Source organism: Camelus bactrianus, chromosome 19 (assembly GCF_048773025.1).
Source record: "Camelus bactrianus isolate YW-2024 breed Bactrian camel chromosome 19, ASM4877302v1, whole genome shotgun sequence".
NCBI classification, from domain to species: Eukaryota; Metazoa; Chordata; class Mammalia; order Artiodactyla; family Camelidae; genus Camelus; species Camelus bactrianus.
In genome coordinates this window covers 23,672,330-23,693,403 of record NC_133557.1, presented here as the reverse complement: position 1 = coordinate 23,693,403, position 21,074 = coordinate 23,672,330, and the positions used below count along the sequence as shown (strand labels likewise).

At 45.9% G+C, this 21,074-nt stretch overlaps 1 protein-coding gene and 2 long non-coding RNA genes across 4 annotated transcripts in view; 1 reads left to right on the top strand and 2 right to left on the bottom strand.

The window, feature by feature from the left end:
* Positions 1 to 2,232, bottom strand: part of PTPN1 (protein tyrosine phosphatase non-receptor type 1) — a 61,435-nt gene extending 59,203 nt beyond the window's left edge. The window contains exon 1 of one of the 2 annotated variants that reach the window (XM_010958614.3): positions 2,011 to 2,232. In XM_010958614.3, the coding sequence (XP_010956916.1) occupies positions 2,011 to 2,073 (63 nt within the window). In that variant the 5' untranslated portion in view covers positions 2,074 to 2,232. The remainder of the gene's footprint in view (positions 1 to 2,010) is intronic. The other variant, XM_074347427.1, reaches the window with a different exon arrangement.
* LOC141574061 (uncharacterized) lies at positions 1,413 to 15,978 on the top strand. Its single transcript, XR_012500662.1, has 3 exons — positions 1,413 to 1,786; positions 10,389 to 10,537; positions 14,747 to 15,978. It is a non-coding gene; the product is annotated as an uncharacterized LOC141574061 (long non-coding RNA).
* Positions 4,222 to 21,074, bottom strand: part of LOC105071853 (uncharacterized) — a 292,203-nt gene continuing 275,350 nt past the window's right edge. Inside the window, exon 7 of the long non-coding RNA XR_012500660.1 lies at positions 4,222 to 4,354. This is a non-coding gene — a long non-coding RNA (uncharacterized LOC105071853). The remainder of the gene's footprint in view (positions 4,355 to 21,074) is intronic.

Below are 21,074 nucleotides of genomic sequence, written 5' to 3'. Positions count from 1 at the left end.
GTCTAGAGAAATCTCAATGTACAGCAATCTCTACTAACTCCTGGGGTCCCAAGGAGGTAGACACACATTAGAACAATGAGGGAAATGAACAGACGACCATGCTCCAAGCTAGTGGCATGCTTAACACAGTTCTAACAATGCTTGGGTGACAGGTCTCCCACTCTGTCCTAAAACCGAAAGGAATCAAATTCAACCAAGAACTTTTTATAATATGAATTTGTTGTTGTCAACTGAGTCAGTTTTGGTATAAAAGATTTTCCCCAGTGCCTCCTGGAGGCCACCCCCACTTGTGATGGGGTACATCATAACCAACTCCAACACTTCAGATCAAGAATTTTTTCATTTAAAACCATTTTAGACTCTACTGTATAAAATTCAATGTAGAAAATGTGCACGTTCTCAAAGTCACTAGTGGAATTCATTCAATTAACTCAGAGAGACTAGATGTGGAATACAGATTTTATATATTGATCAGTCATACTTATACAGATTACAGTGGTTATAAATATTAGTCTATCAGAAACTAATATACATCACAGGGCAAGTAAAAAGAACCCTGTCAAGTAAGCTTGATGCAAATCCACATGAAACCAAGCCTGCCAAAAAAAAAAAGGCTTTTGTTAGTCAAGCATACCAAAGAACTGCTTAAAGCTTTTTTCCTTTTTAAGTGGAGCTCAAAATAGATTTTTAATACTACCAGCTGATGGACCTCACAATTTGCCTTTTGAGCCCATAAACTGAAAACAGAATAATCTGCCTTCTCCCTTTACACAAGTAACATCATCTCTCCATTCTGTACATCACGTATTTAAAATACCCAGTGCGGTTTTGGTTAATCTCCACAACCCCCGCAATGACATTTAATCGGGAGCACATATTTTCTTCCGAGGATTTAACTGCTTGTGAAAGTAAACCTCTCCGCGTTTTCAATCTGATGATGCAGAGATCTGTCAGAAACCCTATCTTCCTAACTTTTAATTTAAGAACCACTATAACCCACAAGGAGACGAGGACTGCAAAGACACTATCATCTCAAACATGACCAAAGAATAAGATGCTCGTCGGCAAAAGATGCTGTTTTTGAGAGGGTAAAAACGTTAACCTTCTCCCTTGCCTGCCTGACACAGGGTAATATTCCGGCCTCAGTAAAGTAGGTACTACGGGACTTCTGGCTGGAAGGCTCTTTGGCCTGATACTCTCAGGGCTTAGCTAACAGAGCAAACGTTTCTTCCTCTAACAGATCTTCTCTGACTCCCTTCTCTGAGGGAGCCCACCTTCCCTGAAGCCGCTCTCTACCCTACTATGTTTTGTTTTCTTCATAGCACTTATCACCATCTGAAATTATCTCTTCATGTGTTTGACTGCCCTATTCGACTCTACGCTCCATGGAGGATAGGATCTTGTCTGTCTTGTTCAGCGAACACTACCTCCTGCGCCTAGGCAGTGCCTAGCACGGAAGAGGCACGCCGATTCAGATCCATTAAATGAATGAACAGGAAGGGGGAAGGGACTGTCATCCTTGGGACTCGACGCACACCGAGACTAGGGGAAAGGAAACGTGAGGGAGGGAGGGGAGAGTAACCCTTTCCCCTAGGGAGACAAAGGAAGAGAGTCTGAGGTGGTCCAGTCTAGAAAAGGAAGTCGTGGGGAGGGAGGTGTTCTAGCAACCCCAGGGGGACAAAGAGTGGACAGGCAGGGGGGCGGGGTCGGGGCGCGAGGGTTCGCGCTGAGAGCAGAGGCGGGCGGCTTCCAAGCTTGAGAGGTCATCCGGGCTGGAGGATGTGAGGTAGGTGGGGGATCAAAGGAGACTATGAGACCGGGGAGAGGGGCAGGCCCACCCCGGGGACAAAGAGAGAGGGAGCCGGCCTCTGCCGCCGTCGGGTCGAATCCTCAAGCAGCAGGGCCGAGATGGAGGGCGGGACCCGGAGGGAGAACGGGGTCTGGGGGTCTGAGCGGAAGGTTCACCAGGCCGAAGAGAACGGCCTGCCGCGCTCCCGGGCGGTCCCGCACCTGGTAAATGGCCGCCCAGCTCCCGGCCTTGTCGATCTGCTCGAACTCCTTTTCCATCTCCATGACGGGCCAGGGCGGCTGCTGCGCCTCCTCCTCGGCCCACTGCGCCTTCTGCCGCTCTAGGCCGCGTCGCGCTCTCCGCCCCGAGTCCCGCTGCAAGCCTCGACTTCTGCCGCTACCGCCGCCCTAGCTGCCGCTGCTTCTTCATGTCAACCCGGCAGCCGGAAGTACGCACCGCGCTGCCACGGGCTCCGCCCCCAAGCAGAAGGACCAATCATCGCTTTGGAATGTCGGCAAGCACTTCCGCGGGGCGGAGCCGGGGGAGGTGCTGGGGGAAGCGGCCTCAGCCCCGCGAGACATCCTGCAGCGTGCGCTCCCTCCTCCCCTCCCCGGCTCCGAACTTGGGCGTGGCGCGCCCCCGTTGCCTAGGCGACCCCCGTGCGCTCCTCCCACGACGCGCGGGTTTGCAAGGCCCCAGCGGATCTTGAATTCAAGTCTCGACGCGGTCCGTTGAGTCACAAAGTGACCTTGAAGCATCTTTCCTGCAGCGCCAGGACCCAGGCCTCAGTGCTCCAAGCTGGAGTATGGGTGAGGGGGTACATACCCCCCTTCCAAGATCCTGCCTCTGGCCAGATTTCCGCCCTTTTTTTCATGAAACTTAGCTCTTCATGGTTCACCTGGCTGCTGGGGAAGGCCCACTTATCTCTGAATGTACTGTCCTTGTCTGAAACTCAAGATTTCTGTTTGGGGTCTCCTATCCTGGGCACTGCAGGAATGAATGGGGTTGGGGGTCTTGGAATGATTTTCAGTATTTCCCAAACTAGCAAGGAAATCCTGCTCAGAGTGGACTCAACGGAGCACAGATTCCATGGTGCGTTAGTGTGTTGGATAATAGCAGATTTCTGGGCTCACTTCCAAAGGATTCGGGTACAGGAATCTATTTTTCACCAGCAACGCCAGCTAATTCTACACCTGTGGTCCTTGAAGCACATATGAGAAGGGCTGGTCAGGTTGCCTTCCTGCAGGTTTACTTTAAGCCAGCCAGCTTTGGGCCTGGCACATTACATGGAGATTGTGAACTCCCTGGGGTCAGAGAACCTACAGGATGGAATCATCTGTGTTCACTGTTCCCATCTCAGCCTCCCCAGAGCAGCTGTGTTGAATTCGAGCTCAGCCCTTGAGTGCTTGTGGCGGGCACTGTGCCTGGCATTCCAAGTGCATTACTCATTTAATCTCTACAACAACCCTAAAATATAGGCACTTTTATCATTTTCATTTTGTAGATGAGGAAACTGAAGTGCAGAGAGGCAAAATTGATTGCCCAGAGTAGCTTTGCATATTGGTATCAAAGCCAGGATTCTAACCCAGTCTCCAGGGGAGTGCTCACTTTGAAGCCAAGCTGCCTGAATCCAAATTCCAGCTCTACTAAATGCTAGCTGTGCAGCCTTGGGCAAATTATGTAACCCCTCTCTGCCTCTGTTCCCTTCTTTGTAAAATGAAGATAATAAATAGGGTGGTGTGAAGATTGAAAGAGTATATATAATGCTTTTAGTATAGTGAGTGGATCAATAAATATGAGCCCTCATTACTATATACTTTCAAATAATAACAGGTAGGAAGTAAATTCTTATTGAACAAATGCAATTGGTTTGATAGACAATATCTTTAGAAACTGAGTATTCCATGGAGGGGGAAATTAACAAAAGATGCCCATTCAGGTGAAAAGTTTGGGAACCTTACACTTGGAAGCTGCCTAATTTAAGTCTTAGCTGTTTAAGTGACTCCAGGTTCGTATATTCTTCCTGCCCTTATTTCTTTGAGTGCAAGTTTCTCTGGAACTCACAGAACTGAGAGCTCCTTGGGGGAAACAGAGAACAGGGCTGGTTCATTCCTCTCCCCATGGGCTGAGCTAAGTAAGTAAATAAATCAGATGCCCATCTGGAGCCCAAGTGGCCCTCAGGCCTGCAGGGAGTGCCACCCAGTGACTGGAGCCGCCTTTGAGTGGGGCCAAAGCTATGCACAGGATCTTGGCGGAGGAGTGTAGGGGGTGGTACAGGAGGCTAGAGCAGGGTCCACGTGTGTTTAGTGGATGTATTAGTTACCTAGGGTGGCTGTAACAAATCAACACAAATTTGGTGGCTTAAAGAAACAGAAATTTATTTCTGAACAGTTCTGGAGGCCAGAAGTCTGAAATCAACATACTGACAGGGCCACACTCCTTCTGAAGTCTCTAGGGGAGAGTCCTTCCTTGCCTCTTCATTCCTCAGTTCGTGGCAGCATAAACCAGTCTCTGCCTCTGTCGTTATACAGTTTTCTTCTCTGTGTCATCCAAGATAAATTACACCTGCAAAGACCCTTTTTCTGAATAAGGTTATATTCCACGTACTGGGGGTTAGGACTTGGACATATATTTTTGAGGGCCCCCCCACTCAACCTCCTAAAGTAGCAGAGGGTAAGACTTTGTCAGAAATACTGGTCCTGAATGAAACCCCTAATTTCAGGTATCAGCTAATCACCATTATATCCATTCACACACCAGCAGGCAGAGAGCCCTTTTAATGTTTGGATCATGAAACTATTCTATGTAAAACTCTCCAATAGTTTCCATCCTTCTTAGAATGAAACCCAAATAAGTCCTAACCCTGGCCCACCTCCCCAACCCCTCTCCTTTTCTTGTTCCTTACCCTAGTCCACTCCTCTAATACATTGAATGAGTTTCTGCCTCAGGACCTTTGCACCAGCTATCCCTGATGCAGGGACACTCTTCCTGCAGATCTTCTCACCCTTCAAGTCTCAGGTCAAATGCCACCTCTGCAGAAGGTTTCTGACCATGGACTCTAAAATAGCCACCAGTCACTCCCTACCAGTGACCTTATTTTTTTGCATCACAGCACCCATCTGTAAAATCCTCCTCTTTATTTATTTATTGGCTTGCTTCCTTCTGCTGCCCCCAACTATAATGTTCCATGAGGGTAGGGACTTTGACTTCTTGTCTGTGTCCTGCTGATATTGGGTTGAGAGGAGGGATCTGAGGCACTGGAATCTTCTGTGGCTCTCTGAGGCTTGACTTTCATCTGTAAAGCTCTGCCGGTTCCCTGCCAAGGTCTGGCCCAGAACCAGCCAGGCCCTGGTATCCCCCAGAGATGTGATGGTGATGATTGGGAATCTTTCAGCGATGACTGGTTAGAAGATAAACAAATGACCATGTGTTATGATAGCTAAAACCATTTCCTGGCAGTCTTGCCTGAAGAATGGTCTCACGTGGTTTCTCAGGCCTTTCCTTCACAGATTTAACTAATGGAGGAAATCAATGACCCATTAAACTTTTAAAAATGTCCTAAAGAGTTGTCAATATAGAAGGATGGCTGTTTACCAAGCCTCCGATGGATCATCAACTCCTAACTTAGCAGTGTCAGCAAATTTCCTGGTAAAAAATCTGTCCTGGTCTTTTTTTCTGGGAGGTAGCACAGTGCTGAGAGCTTGGGATTCAGAGGGAGCCCAAACTAGTCTCTGACGAGATGTCACCTCCTTGGAGAGGCCCCTTCTGATGGCCCTAATAAACAGCTCCCCCAGTCTCTATCCCTTTTCCCTGTCGGCACGTACCAGGCATTTGGGGACGTATTTTCTCCCTACTGTTGGTTAACCACGTGGTATTATGCCACATGTTTATGTGTTATCATCCATCTCGACCACAAAACGTAAACTTCATCAAGACAAGTGACTAAGTCGATTTGGTTCAGTGCTGTCTTCCTGAGCTACAGGTCATTCCCAGTTTGGCCCACAAGTCCTTGGAAGGTTCCAGAAACCTAGATGACAGAGCTTCTTTCTATCTCATAGCATAGGACCTCGAGGGTCCTCAGGGTCATCCAGCTCCCTCTGTCTACCAGTGAGGACACAGCCAGGAGAGGAAGAGGCCCTTCCCGCTGAGATGCTAACATAGTTTGGGTACCTTGACTGGTTGGCTGATTTGGGGTCACCCAAAGACATCCCTGAGATGGAATATCTAACCAGGGGCAAAACCCAGGCCTGCAGCACTGGAAACTGGATGCACAGAGCTTCAGCCTCCAGCCACAGAGAGTGCTAAGTGTGACTTCACATTTTATATATCCCAACAGTCCTGCAAGCCTGGTATAATCCCATTTTGCAGATGAGAAAATGGGGAAAGAGGTAAAATCAATGAACACCCAAATACAGAATGCTGATCTGGGCACAGCAGGTTAGAAGCTTCTAAATCCTGGGTCTGCCACTTACTGGTTTTCAGACCTTGGGCAAGTGGCTTAACCTCTTAGTGTCAGCCTGGATGCTTTCCAGTGAGAAAAACTCAACTGAAAGTAGCTTTCGCAAAATGGGGAATTCACTGGCTCATGAAACTGGGAAGTCCAAAGGTGGCTTGCTTCAGACACTGAGCATCCGAGGGCTCAAACAATATCATCATGACTCGTTCTCACTCCAGCTCTCTTCCTGTTGCCCCCTGTGTTAGCTTTAGTCTCAGACAGGCTTTCCTCCGGTAACTAGGATGGACCCAGCAGCTCCAGGCCCACATCCTGCCAGCTCAGCAACTCCGATGGAAAAAGTGCTTCTTTCCCACTGTGGGCCCAGCACAAGTCCTGGCCTTGAATCACATTGGTCCAATTGAGTCTCACATGTTATCCCTAAGCCAGTCTCTTTGTCCAAGGGAAGTACTGGCAAATGAAGAAACGAGGCCCAGAGAGATCAATTTCTTAACTAAAGTCACACAGCTATAAATATGGAAGTAGGATTTAGATAAAGGCAGTCTGGTTTCAGCATCTGTGTCATAATGCTACACAGTCTCTTCAAGAACTCTCATGAGCTCTAAACAAATAATAATTATAATGAAGACATGATAGTAGTGATAATAATCACCACTTACAACAAAACGGTGAAGCCACTACTGTTATTATCTCCCATTTGAACTGAAACACAGAAAGGTTTAGCAACTTGCCCGTGGTCACACAGCTAAGAAATCCTAGTGGAGCCAGGATTTGAACCCAGTTTAGTTCTAGGTGCTGCCTCCAGTTCTGAAATTCTATTAATACATGTGAGTTCTGCATTGTTTCAGAACTTAGAGGAAGGTCAGCAGCCCAGAAGCTCCTCATTCACATTGTTACTGAGCTCTTCCACATCCTGTGAAGACTCTCCCTGCCTCCCCCACTGCCCCTGAAAATATTTCAGACTTTACTCCAAGCCATTAAAAATAAAAACAGAAATAAATAAATCTAATATGGAGCTGCCTGTCCTAAAGGGTGACTGCCCAGCGTCGAGAGAAGCAGGCACTCAGGGGAACTAGAAGGAATCATGTGAGTTCTGAGAAAGGAGGGTCAGAGGCATGGGGGAAGGTTCGAGCAGGGAAGTTTGACCCAAGCATGGAAACTAGACCTGGACCCACACTTTCAGCAAAGGAGGAGTCTGGGAGGGTTTCCGGAGGCCACTGCAGCTTCTCCCACCCTCCAGTTTGGAGGGGTGGGGGCTGTGGGACACTTTGGTAGCGCACAATGATTCTGGGTGCAGATTCTGCCAACTGGCTGGCTTGGGCTTGTATGCCCCTGGACAGGTTCCTTACCCTCTCTGACGTCAGTTTTCTATCTTTTACATTAAGACGGGGATGTGATGGTTGAATGAGATGGTGTCTGAGCCTCGTCACTAGCTCAGGGCAAGGACTTAATAAATGTAGCTGTTGTTATTGCGATTGTACAGGTTGCTGAGGGGGAAAAGCAGGCTACCATCTGCCCCCAGATATTTTCATAGTATATGTTGCAACATCCTGTTTTACATCTCTGAGTTTTGCTGTGCTGGTGGAGGTGAGCAGGGCCAGCTTGGCTGGGTGTGTTTGTAATCTAAACAGCCACACAGGACCCTGGGCTCAGAAGGGCCCTGTGCTTGGTTTAATTTTCTGCTGCCACCGTCTTCAAATTCTTAATAATTTTTGAACAAGGGGCCCTGCATATTCATTTTGCATAGGGTCTTGCAAATTATATAGCCAATCCTGGAAATGAGACTAGATTTTCAAATTCTTGAAGTAGGTTAGAAGCAGTTTCTGTCTTTGAAAATGGAAATGGTTTCCCCGCTTTACTCTGGGAGGAACCACTGCTCTTGGGGGAAGTCTTAAAACAGTGACATTATTCAGATACAGATCCCCCATGTTGAGTTGTTTATTATTGTTTAGTAATAATAATTACAATTGCTACCTGTATTGGGTGTTAACTCTGGGCCAGGCTCTGTGCTAAGCTAGCACTTTACCTCCATTATCTCTCTACAGCTTCCCAACAACTCTCTGACAGGGCCTGTTATTAACCTCATTTCACAGGTGAGGAAACAGTGGCTATGTAACTTGTCCCCTGTCACAAAGCAGCATGGACATAATGTCTATGAGTTGAGTGGGGTCTGTAGCAGGATGGCCGCCTTTTAGAGAAAAAGAATTAACTTCTCAGCTTACACTTAGTTAGAAGTGTTCCTGAAGTACTTGGGGAAGGTGTGTGTCTTTTTAATCAAGTATTTGCTCCAATAGTTTTCATATTTGAAGATGAAAATGGTCTTCCATTTCAGACCTGACTGTGCAGAGAGAGCGGGGCTGGCCTGAACTTTTCCTCTCCTTGTGCTGGAAGGAGACCTATGGAGAAGACCCACATTGGGACTGACTGAAAGCAGAGGGATCCAGACTCAGGGGAATGTACTTACCTCTCACGGTGCCCTCATCAGGGCCACGGGGAACCACACAGTAGGTGGAGCTTTCCCCTGAAGGAACTGGATAGTCCCACTGCCCATGTCTGGGGTAGGCAAGGAAGAGTAGGGCTCTAAATTCTAGAGAGAAAGGATGAGGAAGCCTCCCTCCATGGGAGGTTGCTTACAGACTTCATTCTTATTGTTAAAAATAAACTTCTGCTCTGTTCAAGCCACCATTAGTGGGACTCTTAGTTATAGCCATTGAATCTATATTCTTATTGACCCAGCCATGTTTTGGGGGCTGTTAAGGAAGAGGGCAGTGTACCACCTCCAGATCAAGATGGTGTTGGGGACAGGAGCAGCATCCCGACACAGGCAGTTAAGAGAAGGCAAACAAGGGCAGTAGAAGTCCTGGGAGAGACAGCTCACTGTGGTTGCTAAGCAGCCAGAGGGATGGTCCATAGGACATGTGAATATCCCCCAGAGATTCTGAGTAATATCCTGCAGAAAGAACCTGATAAAAAAGTTTGGTCTTCTTCGAGTCATGGGTTCCTTGTGTTACTTATATATTAAAGGGGAAGCTGGAAATTTTGGGGACAGCTAGGGTTACAAATAGTGCCCAGAGAATGTTAATTCCCTTCTGAGGCAGATACTTTTGGTTGCCTATTTACCCATCATTCCTTTCCCCCTTTTTTCTTGGCTGACCGAGCCCACCCATTATAACAGAGGCTGAAAAACTGAGCTATACCTTTTCCAAGCCACCTCTGCAGTTAGACATGGACATATAACTCAAGCTCAGCAAATGGGATGCAAGGCAAAGTCTGCCCGGGAGCTTCTGGGAAAGGTTTCTCCCTTTTGGAAGAGAGACACGTGGGAGGAATTGTGCCTCTTCTTCCACAAACTGAGGCTCGGGGAGCACAGACATAGAGAGCACCTGAGTTGTTGGCAAAGTCATCGCGTCACTGAAATGTTCTGGGAACCACCTCAATCTGGACTTCTTTGTAAAGATCACAAACTTTTTTTTAATCATTGAAGCCACTTTGTGTTGGTCTTTTTGTTATTGCAGCCAAAAGCATGCTGATACACTGTCTGCCTTCCATCTCTACCTTCCTCCAGCCCTTTGGGTCTCAAGTTTAGCTTCATTCTTTCCACAAAGCACCAGTGGCTTTGGAAGTCAAGATCTTTCGGAAACCACCTGCATTAGCTTGTCACCACTGTTCTTTTAAATAAGAATCTCCCTCATCAATTTTTACTTCTGCATTTTAGGACCGAGATCTGTATCTGGGTGAGGCGAAAGCAGAACTTCTGCCTTTGTGCAAACCTCTACTTTGGCACAGATCGATCCTCTAGTATTGGTCTTATTAGTCCAGATGTGTGTCTCTCTCAGCTGACCGTGAGCTCCTCCCATGCATGGTCTGTGTAGTATTCATCTTGGTCTATCCCCAGGGTAGCTCAGGACCTGGGCAACAAGAGGTGCTCCCTGAATATTTATTGAATGAATATATGAAAGAGTGAATCATCTAAACCCAATTCTATCACCTCCCTAAACATTTCCCTCCCCACTGCCCTCCAATACTATTCTGGGACAAGACAGTTCTTGCAGAGGTAGAGCCAGGAAGAAGTTAATCCACTTCTCAGTTCCAAAGCAGCTTCTAATTCTTTTCTCCTTAAACTACCTTTAATCCACCCACTGTCAGCCGCAGCTCTGGTTCAGCACTGAGCCGACTCTGACCCAGATCTTCCCCAAACAAAGGAAGAAGGAAGGAGGGACAGAAGGAAGGAAACTGTGTTTGAATTCAAATCATTTCAAGAAATGTGAAAGAACTAAAGAGAGAAGCGATTCAAGGTGAGCACTCCCTCACCTCAGTTGTAAATTGTAGCATTGCAGGTGGGAACTTTTTTTTTCTCAATTTTTGTCTAATCACAAAAGCAATACAGGTTTAATGAAGAAATCTTTAAAAGCACATACGAAAGAGAGAAAACTTACTGCTTTAGTCTCACCGCTTAAGACAGTGACTTACCGCTTTGGTATGTGTGTTTCCACATTTCTTTGGCTGTCTCTGTCTCCTCTCCATCTCCCTCTTCCCCTGTACGTCTTCCCCTCTTGTATCTCTCACTCTCTCTTTCCGGTCTGTCTCTCTCCCTCTCTTTATCAAACTTAAAGGTTTTCAAGTTCTTCACCCTCCAGAGGGGGTCATCCCCTCCTTTAATAAACAATCAGTGAGATCTAATTCCCATCTCATGATGCAGCAGGAAATCAAGTCCCTTCGCCTCCACAACACTTTCTGAGAAATCTGAATACCTTTTCCTTGAACTCTGGTTATCACTTGTCTCTTCTTGCTCTTAATGGTTACTTCAGTCTACTCCAGCCTCCCTTGATCTTCCCGTATCAGCTGGGAACGCTTTTGTCTCTAAGTAACACTTAAGCTGACCACACTTACGCAGATCAGAGAACAAGATGTCTGGGGACAGGTGTGCCCATCATGCTGATGGCCTGCACACATCCCCTCCACCCACGGCGTTCACACCTGCAGCTCTCTGGCTGAAAGCTTTCTCTGGCCACCAGAACGGGCTCAGCTCCCCCGCAGGGTCTGGTCAGAAAGCACATGTCTTCAGAAGCAGCCCTCAACCAATGACAAGTGGAGTTAGTGGATAAGAACCTCAGCTCCTTGCTCCGCAGGTCATGCAACTCAGAGGTCCCCAGCGGGACTGAGCCCCCTGGGCCCAGGCCCACGGTGGCAATCTGCTCCTGAGTGCCCTTCCCTTCCTGTTCCTGCCTCCTTCCCCTACTCCGGGACTGCTGTTCCCCGCCATCTCCTCTCAAATCACTTACTCGAATTCAAGTCCTTGCCTCAGCAGGTGGCTTCTGGAGGAATTCGGCCTAAGACAGCGGACTTTGGCTTTTCCTTCTGTCTAACTGTCTAAAAGGCTGCAAGGAGAAGTGTTGTCTTCGACCAACTGTGACTCCACAAACTTCTGGCATCTTTAAAAGATGATGCCATCCCAACTTCTAGTCCTCAAGATATTGAAAATGTTGAGTTTCCATCCTGGGATCCCCCCTATTACATATGCTTTGCCCCAGGCACTTTACATATACAATAAAATGATGAAAGGGCCCTCGGGGCCCTCTAAGTCACTCAGTCTAAATTCAAAGGTCATCTAGCAGCTGAGGACAGCCACCTCGCTTCAGGGCTCCCTGTGAAACCATTTCAGTGGAATGGCACCCCACTTCAACTCCTACCTGCCCCCCCCAAGCCCTTAGAGCCATGTCTTGCTCGAACTGGGTGATGGAATGGGGAAGGGTGCAGAATGATGAATCGAATTCTAGATTGAAGTTTTTTCAAGTAAATTTTTACTGAAATATAACACCCATGCAGAAAAAAATATATAAGTACACAGTTTAAAGAATTTCCACCAATGGAACACACTCATATAGACAGCATCCAGATCAACATACAGAACTCTACCGGCTTCCCCGGAGAACCGCCTTTGTGCCCTTACTAGTTACATGCCCTCTTCAAGGACTACCACCATCCTGACTCTGAACAGCCTGGATTAGTTATGCCTGGTTTTGAATTTTGCATAAATGGAATCACACAGTGGGTGCTCTTTTGTGTCTGCCTTCTCTGGTCGGCATTATGGCCAGGAGACTCCTCCACGCTGGGTCTAGCTGTGGCTCACTGGTTGAGACTGAGATTTTAATCTGAGGAATTTTGAGTTCTATTTTAAGAGCTGAAAGGAGACAGCTCTGGTAACCAAAAGAGCCTGACAAGTGGTGGGACTGGAAGAGGGAAGGTGGAGGAAGCCCACCCCTTAAGAGCTGCATGACTTTGGGCAAATTGCTGAACTTCTTGTTTCTCTGCGTCTATAACACGGGGTTCCTCCTTCATGAGGTCATTGTGAGGCCTCGGCGAACTAATCTCTGCGAGGTGCTCAGAGCGGCGCCTGGCACGTGGGGAGGGCCGTGAGAGCTGGCTGCTGCCTCTACTATGAATACTCCTTCTACGCTAGTATTTTTAATGTCACCCAGAGGGAAATGGGAAGTTTCAACAGAGAGTATTTGGTAGTAGTAATTATAAAAATAAAACGATTTCATGGTTACACCTCAGCTAGTTGAGACATATCCCTAAACCGGTTAGGCGTGTGCCTCAGGCACAGCGCACACCAGCCCTGAGAAGTGAGTATGATCAGAAGCTCATCTGACGGATGAGGGAGAAGCAGCTCCCTTGGGGTCCCAGAGCAAGCTGGTGATGAAGCCAGGGCCTTTATGACCATTAAATCCTGCCTTTCTCTTTGCCCTTTTACCTACTTCTCATCTCCTAATAAATCTGGCAGTCCTCGGGGTGCACCGGGTAACTCCACTCATCTGCCCTGGGCATGACCCACCCTGTGTGGTACTGCCTTTAGAACTTACCGGAATGTTTTCTGTATTGATTTTCTCATCGACCTGTTCACATGAGGTTCAGTCTTTCTTGCACGCCTCATAAGCAGCACTTTGTGAAACAGCAGGTGAGTCAGCAAACAGGTTCTAAGGTAGCCCCATGGAAGTGGTATGGTGGCTGGAAATGTTGGTTTTTATGGGGCTGAAATTAGTCAGCTGAGGTAACAGAATTCCCCTCCTGCAAATCATGACATTGGTTCTGGCCAATAGGAACAGAAGGGAATTTGTGAGATGGATGCAAGGCACTGTATAGAAATGGAGAGAGAAAGTTCCAGAAGCAAGTTTGAAAAGGACTAGAATCAGCATGCCCCGGGGGATCTTGATTGCATTAGCCGGCAAGTGTCCTCTTCAGCCCTGACAATGTGGCACTTAGGACGCTATGGCTGCAAGTAACAGAGAAGGACAACTCAAATTGGCTTAAGCAGTAAGGGAGTTGGTAGGCAGGGCAACTCTAAAATTGACTCAGAGGTTCAAGGATGTATTTGAGAACCTGGTTCTCTCTCTCTTTCCTCTACCATCTACATAATGGCTTCCACTGAAAGCTGGGTCCTTCTGTGGATGCAAAGTGGTGGCCAGGAGTAATCAGGCTATAAAACTGTTAACATCCAGTAGGGAAGAAAGAGTAGCTTTTCCTGGCTCTCTCTTAAGAGTACGGAAGTGTTGCTGCCAGAAGTGTTGTTGCCAGAAGTGTTGTTGCCAGAAGTCCCCAGGAAATCTCTCCTGGTGTCTCATTGGCTCAACTGGCTTGGGTCTGTTCACCCCAAACCCATCATCAGCAAGAGGTACAGGGGGTGATTTTGGCCCCCAGAGGATATTTGGCAATGCTGGGAGACATCTGAGGGTATCATGACTAGAGGGGTGTTAGTGGCGTCTCATGGGTAGAAATCAGAGATGCAGCTAAATATCCTACAATGCCCAGGACAATGCCTCCCTCCTTCACACACTACAGAAAATTATCTATTCTGGAACATCAACAGTACAAAGGCTGAAAAAACCCTGGTTTAGCCTAATCAGGCTCTCCCTGCACCTGGGATGTAATAGTCTGTGAGGAGTCTCATACAGTGTCCACTGTAAACTTCTTTTCAGAATTTGTTTGTCACTGTTGAGGATTCAAATTTCAGAGAGGGTTTGTTTGGCTTGGCCCAGGTCACTTGGCCACTTATAGGCTAATAGAGTGTGAGGCACTGTGGTTGACCAGAGTTCCCCCACAGAAAGCTTGGGATCCTGGCCCAGGAAGTGGGAAGGGATGTTAAACAAGCAGAAAAAAACAAAAAAGCTCACCTCATCTTCTCTAAGAAACTTAAGCTCTTGATGCTGCTGGAGGGGACAAGTTTCATGCCTTAACTGAAAACCCACAAAACTTTGATGTGCTTCCGCAATGATACTCCCCTCAAAGAAGAAGAGGGAGACAAGCCAGAATGAAGCTGGGGAGGAGGAAAGCATGTAACATCCCAGGACGATATGTGGGAGGAGTTGGCAGAGAAAGAGTCAGGTGCATGTTAACTTGATTTCAAAGATGGCTGTCAAACATTCTTTCCCCTGAGATATGGAGTCTACTCTCCCACCCCCTGGGATCTAGACTGGCCTTGACCTTGTATCTGTTTTGACCAACAGAACATGGTGAAAGTGATGCTGGGCCAGTTCTGGGCCTCCTGACCTGTGTAGCCCTGAGCCACCATGGAATAAATCCAGGCCACTCCAGTGGAAGGACCCTGAGACGTCCAGCCCAAGTCAAGATAACATCAACCCCAGCAGGCATCTGCTTGCCACGGCCTGAGAGAACCCACGTGAGAACCACTCAGCCAAGTCCAGTCAACCCACAGAACTGTGAATGAGAATAATAAACTGTTGTTTTTAAGCCACTAAATTTAGGGGTGATCTGTCATGCATCAGTTGATAGCCAGAACAATATATAAAAATAATATACATGTATAATTAAGATATTTCAATTTTCAGATTCGCTAAGATTTTCATTAAAATATTTTTATTATAAAGGTAATATAAAAGTGCTACCAAAAAACAGAGAAAAGCAACACCACTCCTAGTTACACCAATTTAACCCTAATCACCACTGTTAGCATTCTGGTGTGTATTCTCCCAGTCTTCTGTCCTATGGAAGCTTTTCATACAGCAGTTTGAGAACATCTTTTTTCCCCCTTTACCAATATGTCACTATCAGTATTCTACATTACTATAGAGATTTTGTAACAAGCAAACTATACAGATAACACCATTAACAGCCATTTACAGTAGACAGAATAATGAGCCCCCCAAAGAGGTCCATGCCCTAATCCCCTAAACCTGTGAATGTGTTACTTTATGTGGCAAAAGGGACTCTGCAGGGCTTATTAGGCGAAGGATTTTGAGATGAGGAGAATATCCTGGATTACTCTGGTGGCCCTAGTGTAACCACAAGGGTGCTTATAAAAGGGAGGATCAAAGTCAGAGAGGATGATGTGAGTACGGAAGAAGGGTCCAAGAGAGTGATCAGAAGATGCCATGCTGTTTGCTTTGAAGATGGAGGATGTGCCACAAGCCAAGGAATTTGGCAGGCCCCTAGAAGCTGGAAAAGGCAAGGAAATAGATACCCCGCTGGAGCCTCTAAGAAGGAACACAGCTCTGCCAACACCTGGTTTTTAGCTCCATACAATCCATTTTCGATTTCTGACCTTAGAACTAGAAGACAATAACTTTGTGTTGCTTTAAGCCACTAAGTTTGTGATAATTTGTTACAGCAGCCATAGGAAACTAATACATCACCTTACTTAACACGCAGTGTCTTATTTTGTTCTCACAGCAACCCTATGAGGCAGGTCCTATCACCATCTGCAGTTTAGAAATGAGAAAGCTGGTGCTCAGAGGGATGAAGGGACTTCCTCAGGCCACAGAGCTACTAAATGGCAGAGCCAGGGACATATGCGGGCCCTGCCATTTATGGTTATACTTATAAATACCACTAGCAGAGGGTTTAGTTGGACTTGTGTAAACATACAGACATTGGTCTACGCCTCTGTCATGTTTCCATCTTTTTTTTCATTGTTCCTGTATTAACATTGTGACTTTTGTGGAAGTCCCCACCAGCCATAAGATGAAAACCACAGTTTTGAAATTGCATGGGCCATTGACTCATTGGTCTCTATTGTTATTGGCACTAAAGTGTGTCATTTAAAAAGACAAAATCCCAATTCACTTTCGGGTTTGGACGAACCAGATATGATTTTGAAAGTTGCCTAAATCTTAAATGTTATGTCGATCTCCTGCTTTTGAGACTAAGTTTTAATGCCATTTAAAGAAGCTCTACAAGATCTCTTAAATGGGCCCTAAATGAGTGTATAATCTGAAGACAGCCACAAGTTTGAGCAAACAAGATTCTTTTCTACTCAGCGGAGTTTCCCCCTCTTTCAGCAAGGCTGGTTGACCCATGAGCTAAGCTCACAAAGACTGGTGTGAAATCCAGTAGTTCTCCCCAGAGTGCTTTTGCATTAACCTGTTTGGAGCCATCTTTTTCTTATGTGTGGAAAACAGTCATTCCTCACATCCAACATCAAACGCCTGCATTTCCATAAAGTTCGCCCAGTTGCTTACATGTAAGTGTGGTCCGAATGGTCCTGGATTCTCACTCCCGCTGACACAGTTCCCCCACTGGAGTCAAGATTTGCTTCAGTGTTCTCACCAAGCTTGATTTCCCTCCAAATGTACAATTTATAGTTCTATTGTAAAGTCTTCTGAAATAATTATTTTTCACTTTTTTTATTAAGAGATAATCTATCTATCCCACTCCTGGGTATATATCCAGAGGGAACCTTAATTCAAAAAGATACATGCATCCCAATGTTCATAGCAGCACTATTTACAATAGCCAAGACATGGAAACAAACTAAATGTCCATCAATAGATGACTGGATAAAGAAGCTGTTGTACATTTATACAATGGAATATTACTCAGCCATAAAAATAATAAAAATGCCATTTGCGGCAACATGGATGGACATGGAGATTGGCATTCTAAGTGCAGTAAGCCAGAAAGAGAAAGAAAAATACCATGTGGTATCACTTATATGTGGAATCTTAAAAAAAAAGACAGACAAACTTACTTACAAAACGGAAACAGACTCACAGGCATAGAAAACAAACATGGTTGGGGGGAAAGGGGGTGGGATGGGATAAATTGGGAGTTTGAGATTTGAAGATACTAATATATATAAAATAGATAAACAACAAGTTTATACTGTATAGCACCAGGAACTATAGTCAATATCTTGTAGTAACTTACGGTGAAAAAGAATATGAAAACTAATATATGTATGTTCATGTGTGACTGAAGCATTATGCTGTATATGAAAAATTGATACAACATTGTAAACTGACTATACTTCAATAAAAAAATATATACAAAAAAGACATAATCTATCTACAGTAAGATTTACCCTATTTAGGGTCCAGTTCTGCAAAATTAAACATCCCACAATGCACAAGACAGTCCCCAACAACAAAACAATCCAGCTCAAAGTATCAGTCGTGCTGAGGTTGAGAACCTGTATCACAGCAGTGATCAAGTAATTTCCCCTTATTGGTGCCCTTTACTTCCCCTTGCCCTTCCCACTTCTGCACTCTAAGATCTATACTTCCATTGCCTCCCACATGTATGTGTATTTAGTTGTTTAATGTCTCTTTTCCCTGCTGGCCCTAAGGGGCAAGGATTTTGTCTGTCTTGTTCTCACCATACAGTAATTGCTTAATAAATGTGCTGAATGAATGAACAGTGCAAATGAAAACTATCTTTCATAAAGTATCTTTAAAATTTGAGGACACCAGAAGGCTTCTCTTAACTTCAGTCTTGATAACTTTCTAAACATCATTTGGGAAAAAATAAATGTATGTGTGTGAGAGAGAGAGAGAGAGAGGAGAGAGAGACAGACAGACAGACAGAGACAGACAGAGAACATTGTCTTTGTAGATTAAATCTGAGCTGGAATTCCAGTACTGCCACTTAACTTACATGTTACCAAGAACAAGTCACATTCCCTGTCCAAAACCCCAGTTTTCTCATCTGTAAAATGGGAATTATAAAAACAAGATTAAATGTACTAATGGAGGTCAAATGCCCTGCACTTTGTAAATGCTGGTTTTGTATCTTCTTCTCTCTTTCCTCTGTCTCTTGAGTTTTCTGGCCAGCATTGGTGCCCACGGTCATCCCCTTCAGGCCACCCTGGAGGACTGCCTGCAGCTTGGTGGATGGTTTTGTACATGCCTATGGCTTCCAACTTCCAGCATCTGCATCACTCCCCAGGGCCGATGTGCTCGGCATGTACACAGCAGGTCACCAGGGAAGTGCCCTAGGCAGTATCTTCCACTACTGAGAGATGGGCATTATGGATAAATACCCCAGCTTTCTCACCCCTTCACAGGACAATTCTGAAGTGTACTCTAAAACATCTTCCAGAGGTCCCTACTGGGACTGAGTCCCAGTTGCCCATAAAGGTAACCAACTCATTGACACATTGGAACCACTCCTCCCTTCCCTACCTCATTTTCCCTCATTGTTCTTCCTGAGGTTGTCTCCCAAAGAATCTACTTGCACCTAGGGAGTAGAAGTTGCTGTCTGTGAGCCTCAAATTCTACCATTTGCCCAACTTCATCCACCCAACTTCTAACTGCTAGTATCTTCATCTTTTTGCATGAGTTTGTTTTTTCCTCAGCTGTTGTAGTCAAGCAGGCTAGAAGCGCTGGAGAATTAATGCTCTCTCCCTTCCGCCCAGCAGCCATCAACCCCTGCATAGAAAGCAGTGGTGTATAAGTACCCCAGCTCCCTAGTCCCTCAGGTAGGGTAACTCTGGGACATGTATTCTACAACGGTGAGGTTAAGTTCCAGTTACCTCCGTAGTAACTGTCTTGATAACTTGCTCAATTTTGGTTGTTCTCCCTTCCCTTCCTCACTTTACTCTTTCCTACTGGTGTGTCTGTTGGCTTCCATATAAGTCATTTGTCCTTGAATCTTTGTCTCAGGGTCTGCCTCTGGGGAAACCCAGACTAAGATATCAATTAGATCCACTTGCAGTCTTGCTTTAAATCTTCCCCTAACAACAGAGTGGAACATGCTATTATCCAATTAAACAACAGTTCTGTAATAATTCCATCCGGAACGAAGCAGATGACTCCATTCACTGGGTGGAAGGACCTCATCTTTCCCGTTGGCATTAATAAGCCTCACACCCTACCCTTTGGTACATAATCGCCCCCTGTATTTCACATGAATTCCTTTGTTGTCTTTCACGTAGTTACTGAAACACAGAGGATGCTCTGTTGGTAGCTTTGTAAAGGTCCCTTGGGTCTCCAGCTGGGGGCATCTTTTGCACCTATTTATTTAGTTACTTTCTGGAGATAATCACACCACACACGTTGAATGTAGGCAGGGAACAGTTAGTCTGTCTCAGTACTTCTGTTTGCCGAAAAGAAATCTTGCCGAGAGGCTGATCTGAAATCCCACGGCAACCGGGGCCATGATACTTAATGTTATTTTCTAAATTTTCTTTCTTTTCATACTGGTGAGTACAAAAGGATGTTTGTTAATTTGGGTTTCTCCAGCATCTTTCGCATTCTCTTCTGTACCAAGCACCTTGCGTTTCCATTGGAACCACTCCTTCCACAAGTTCACTGCAGGAGGTTCCCGTGATACTGCCGCCGACAAAAGCACGTGACTCAGCTCCAGCCAATCAGAACAATTGAACTACAATGACCACCATGATTGGTTCAGGAATGAGCATGTGGTACAGATTGGTCCAATCAGAGCTCATCTCAGGATTTGTTCGGTAGCAACTAGGAAGTGGGCCCCCTATGAGCTTAGAGTGGTTGGATCGCTGACAAATGAACCTGGCTTACTGAACATCTCAATTCCACAGGAATTTTAGATGTTAAAAAAATTTTTTTTCCACCAAACACTGCTCCCTATTGTATTATGCTGAATCTCCCTTGAGAGCAGAACCCTCACCAGTATTTTTGAGCAGAGTCTGTAACTTTCCAGTCACGTTTGCTTGGTTTAAAAAGCTCAGCCTAAAATAGTTACAAGGTCTGAGCAAACACCTGATTTAAATCTTTTTTTTTTTTTTAAGGGATTTTTGTTTGTTTTGTTTTGTTTGATGGAGGTACTGGGGATTGAACCTAGGACCTCAATGCATACTAAGCATGCCCTCTAACCACTGAGCTATACCCCCAATCCCTTAAATCTTGTATTGGTCAGGGTATCAGTTCAATGGTGATAATAAAAGCCAAAATAACTGGCTTTAAAAAATAACTTTAATTCTCTCCTGGAACAGTCCCAAAGGTTAACAGTTGATGATGGTGATTCCACCTTATCTGGGATTCAAACTTGTACTACCTCATTGCTTGGCACCCCTAACCTGTGGCTTCCACTCTGTGGTCTAAAAAGGCTGTTTTAGCTCCTACCATATTCCTTCCTGCCAGTGAGAAGAGGAAAGGAGGAGGGAGAGGACCCTTCTGTTCTTTCCCGTGGTATAGTCCGGAAGTTTGTAGTCATGAGCCAGGGATGCAAGCCCTGGTCTCCAGCCTCCTCCTTCTTCCTCCAGTCTTCACTCTGCTCTGTGATATATATGGACAGCATCAAAGGGCTCTCTTGCCCTCTGGCTTCTGATTGGGTTTGACCAATGAGAGACATTGGCAGGAGATGGGAGAAAGGGAACAGAGTGGGTCTGGGTATTTATTCCCCCAGCTCTCCTGTTGGGACCCTGGGCCACTATGTCCCTAGACTGAAGGTCACAGCTCCTTCAGACAGCCTTTTTGTAGGGCTCCCAAGTCTGGCAACCACTTTCGTCTTTGCTATTTTAGGCTTAGGGTGATAACGCCTCCACTCTTACTGTCTAGGGGTTGGAATGCCCCCTCTGTTACTGCAACCTAGTGGTAACACCCCCTCTGTTACTAGCCTTGG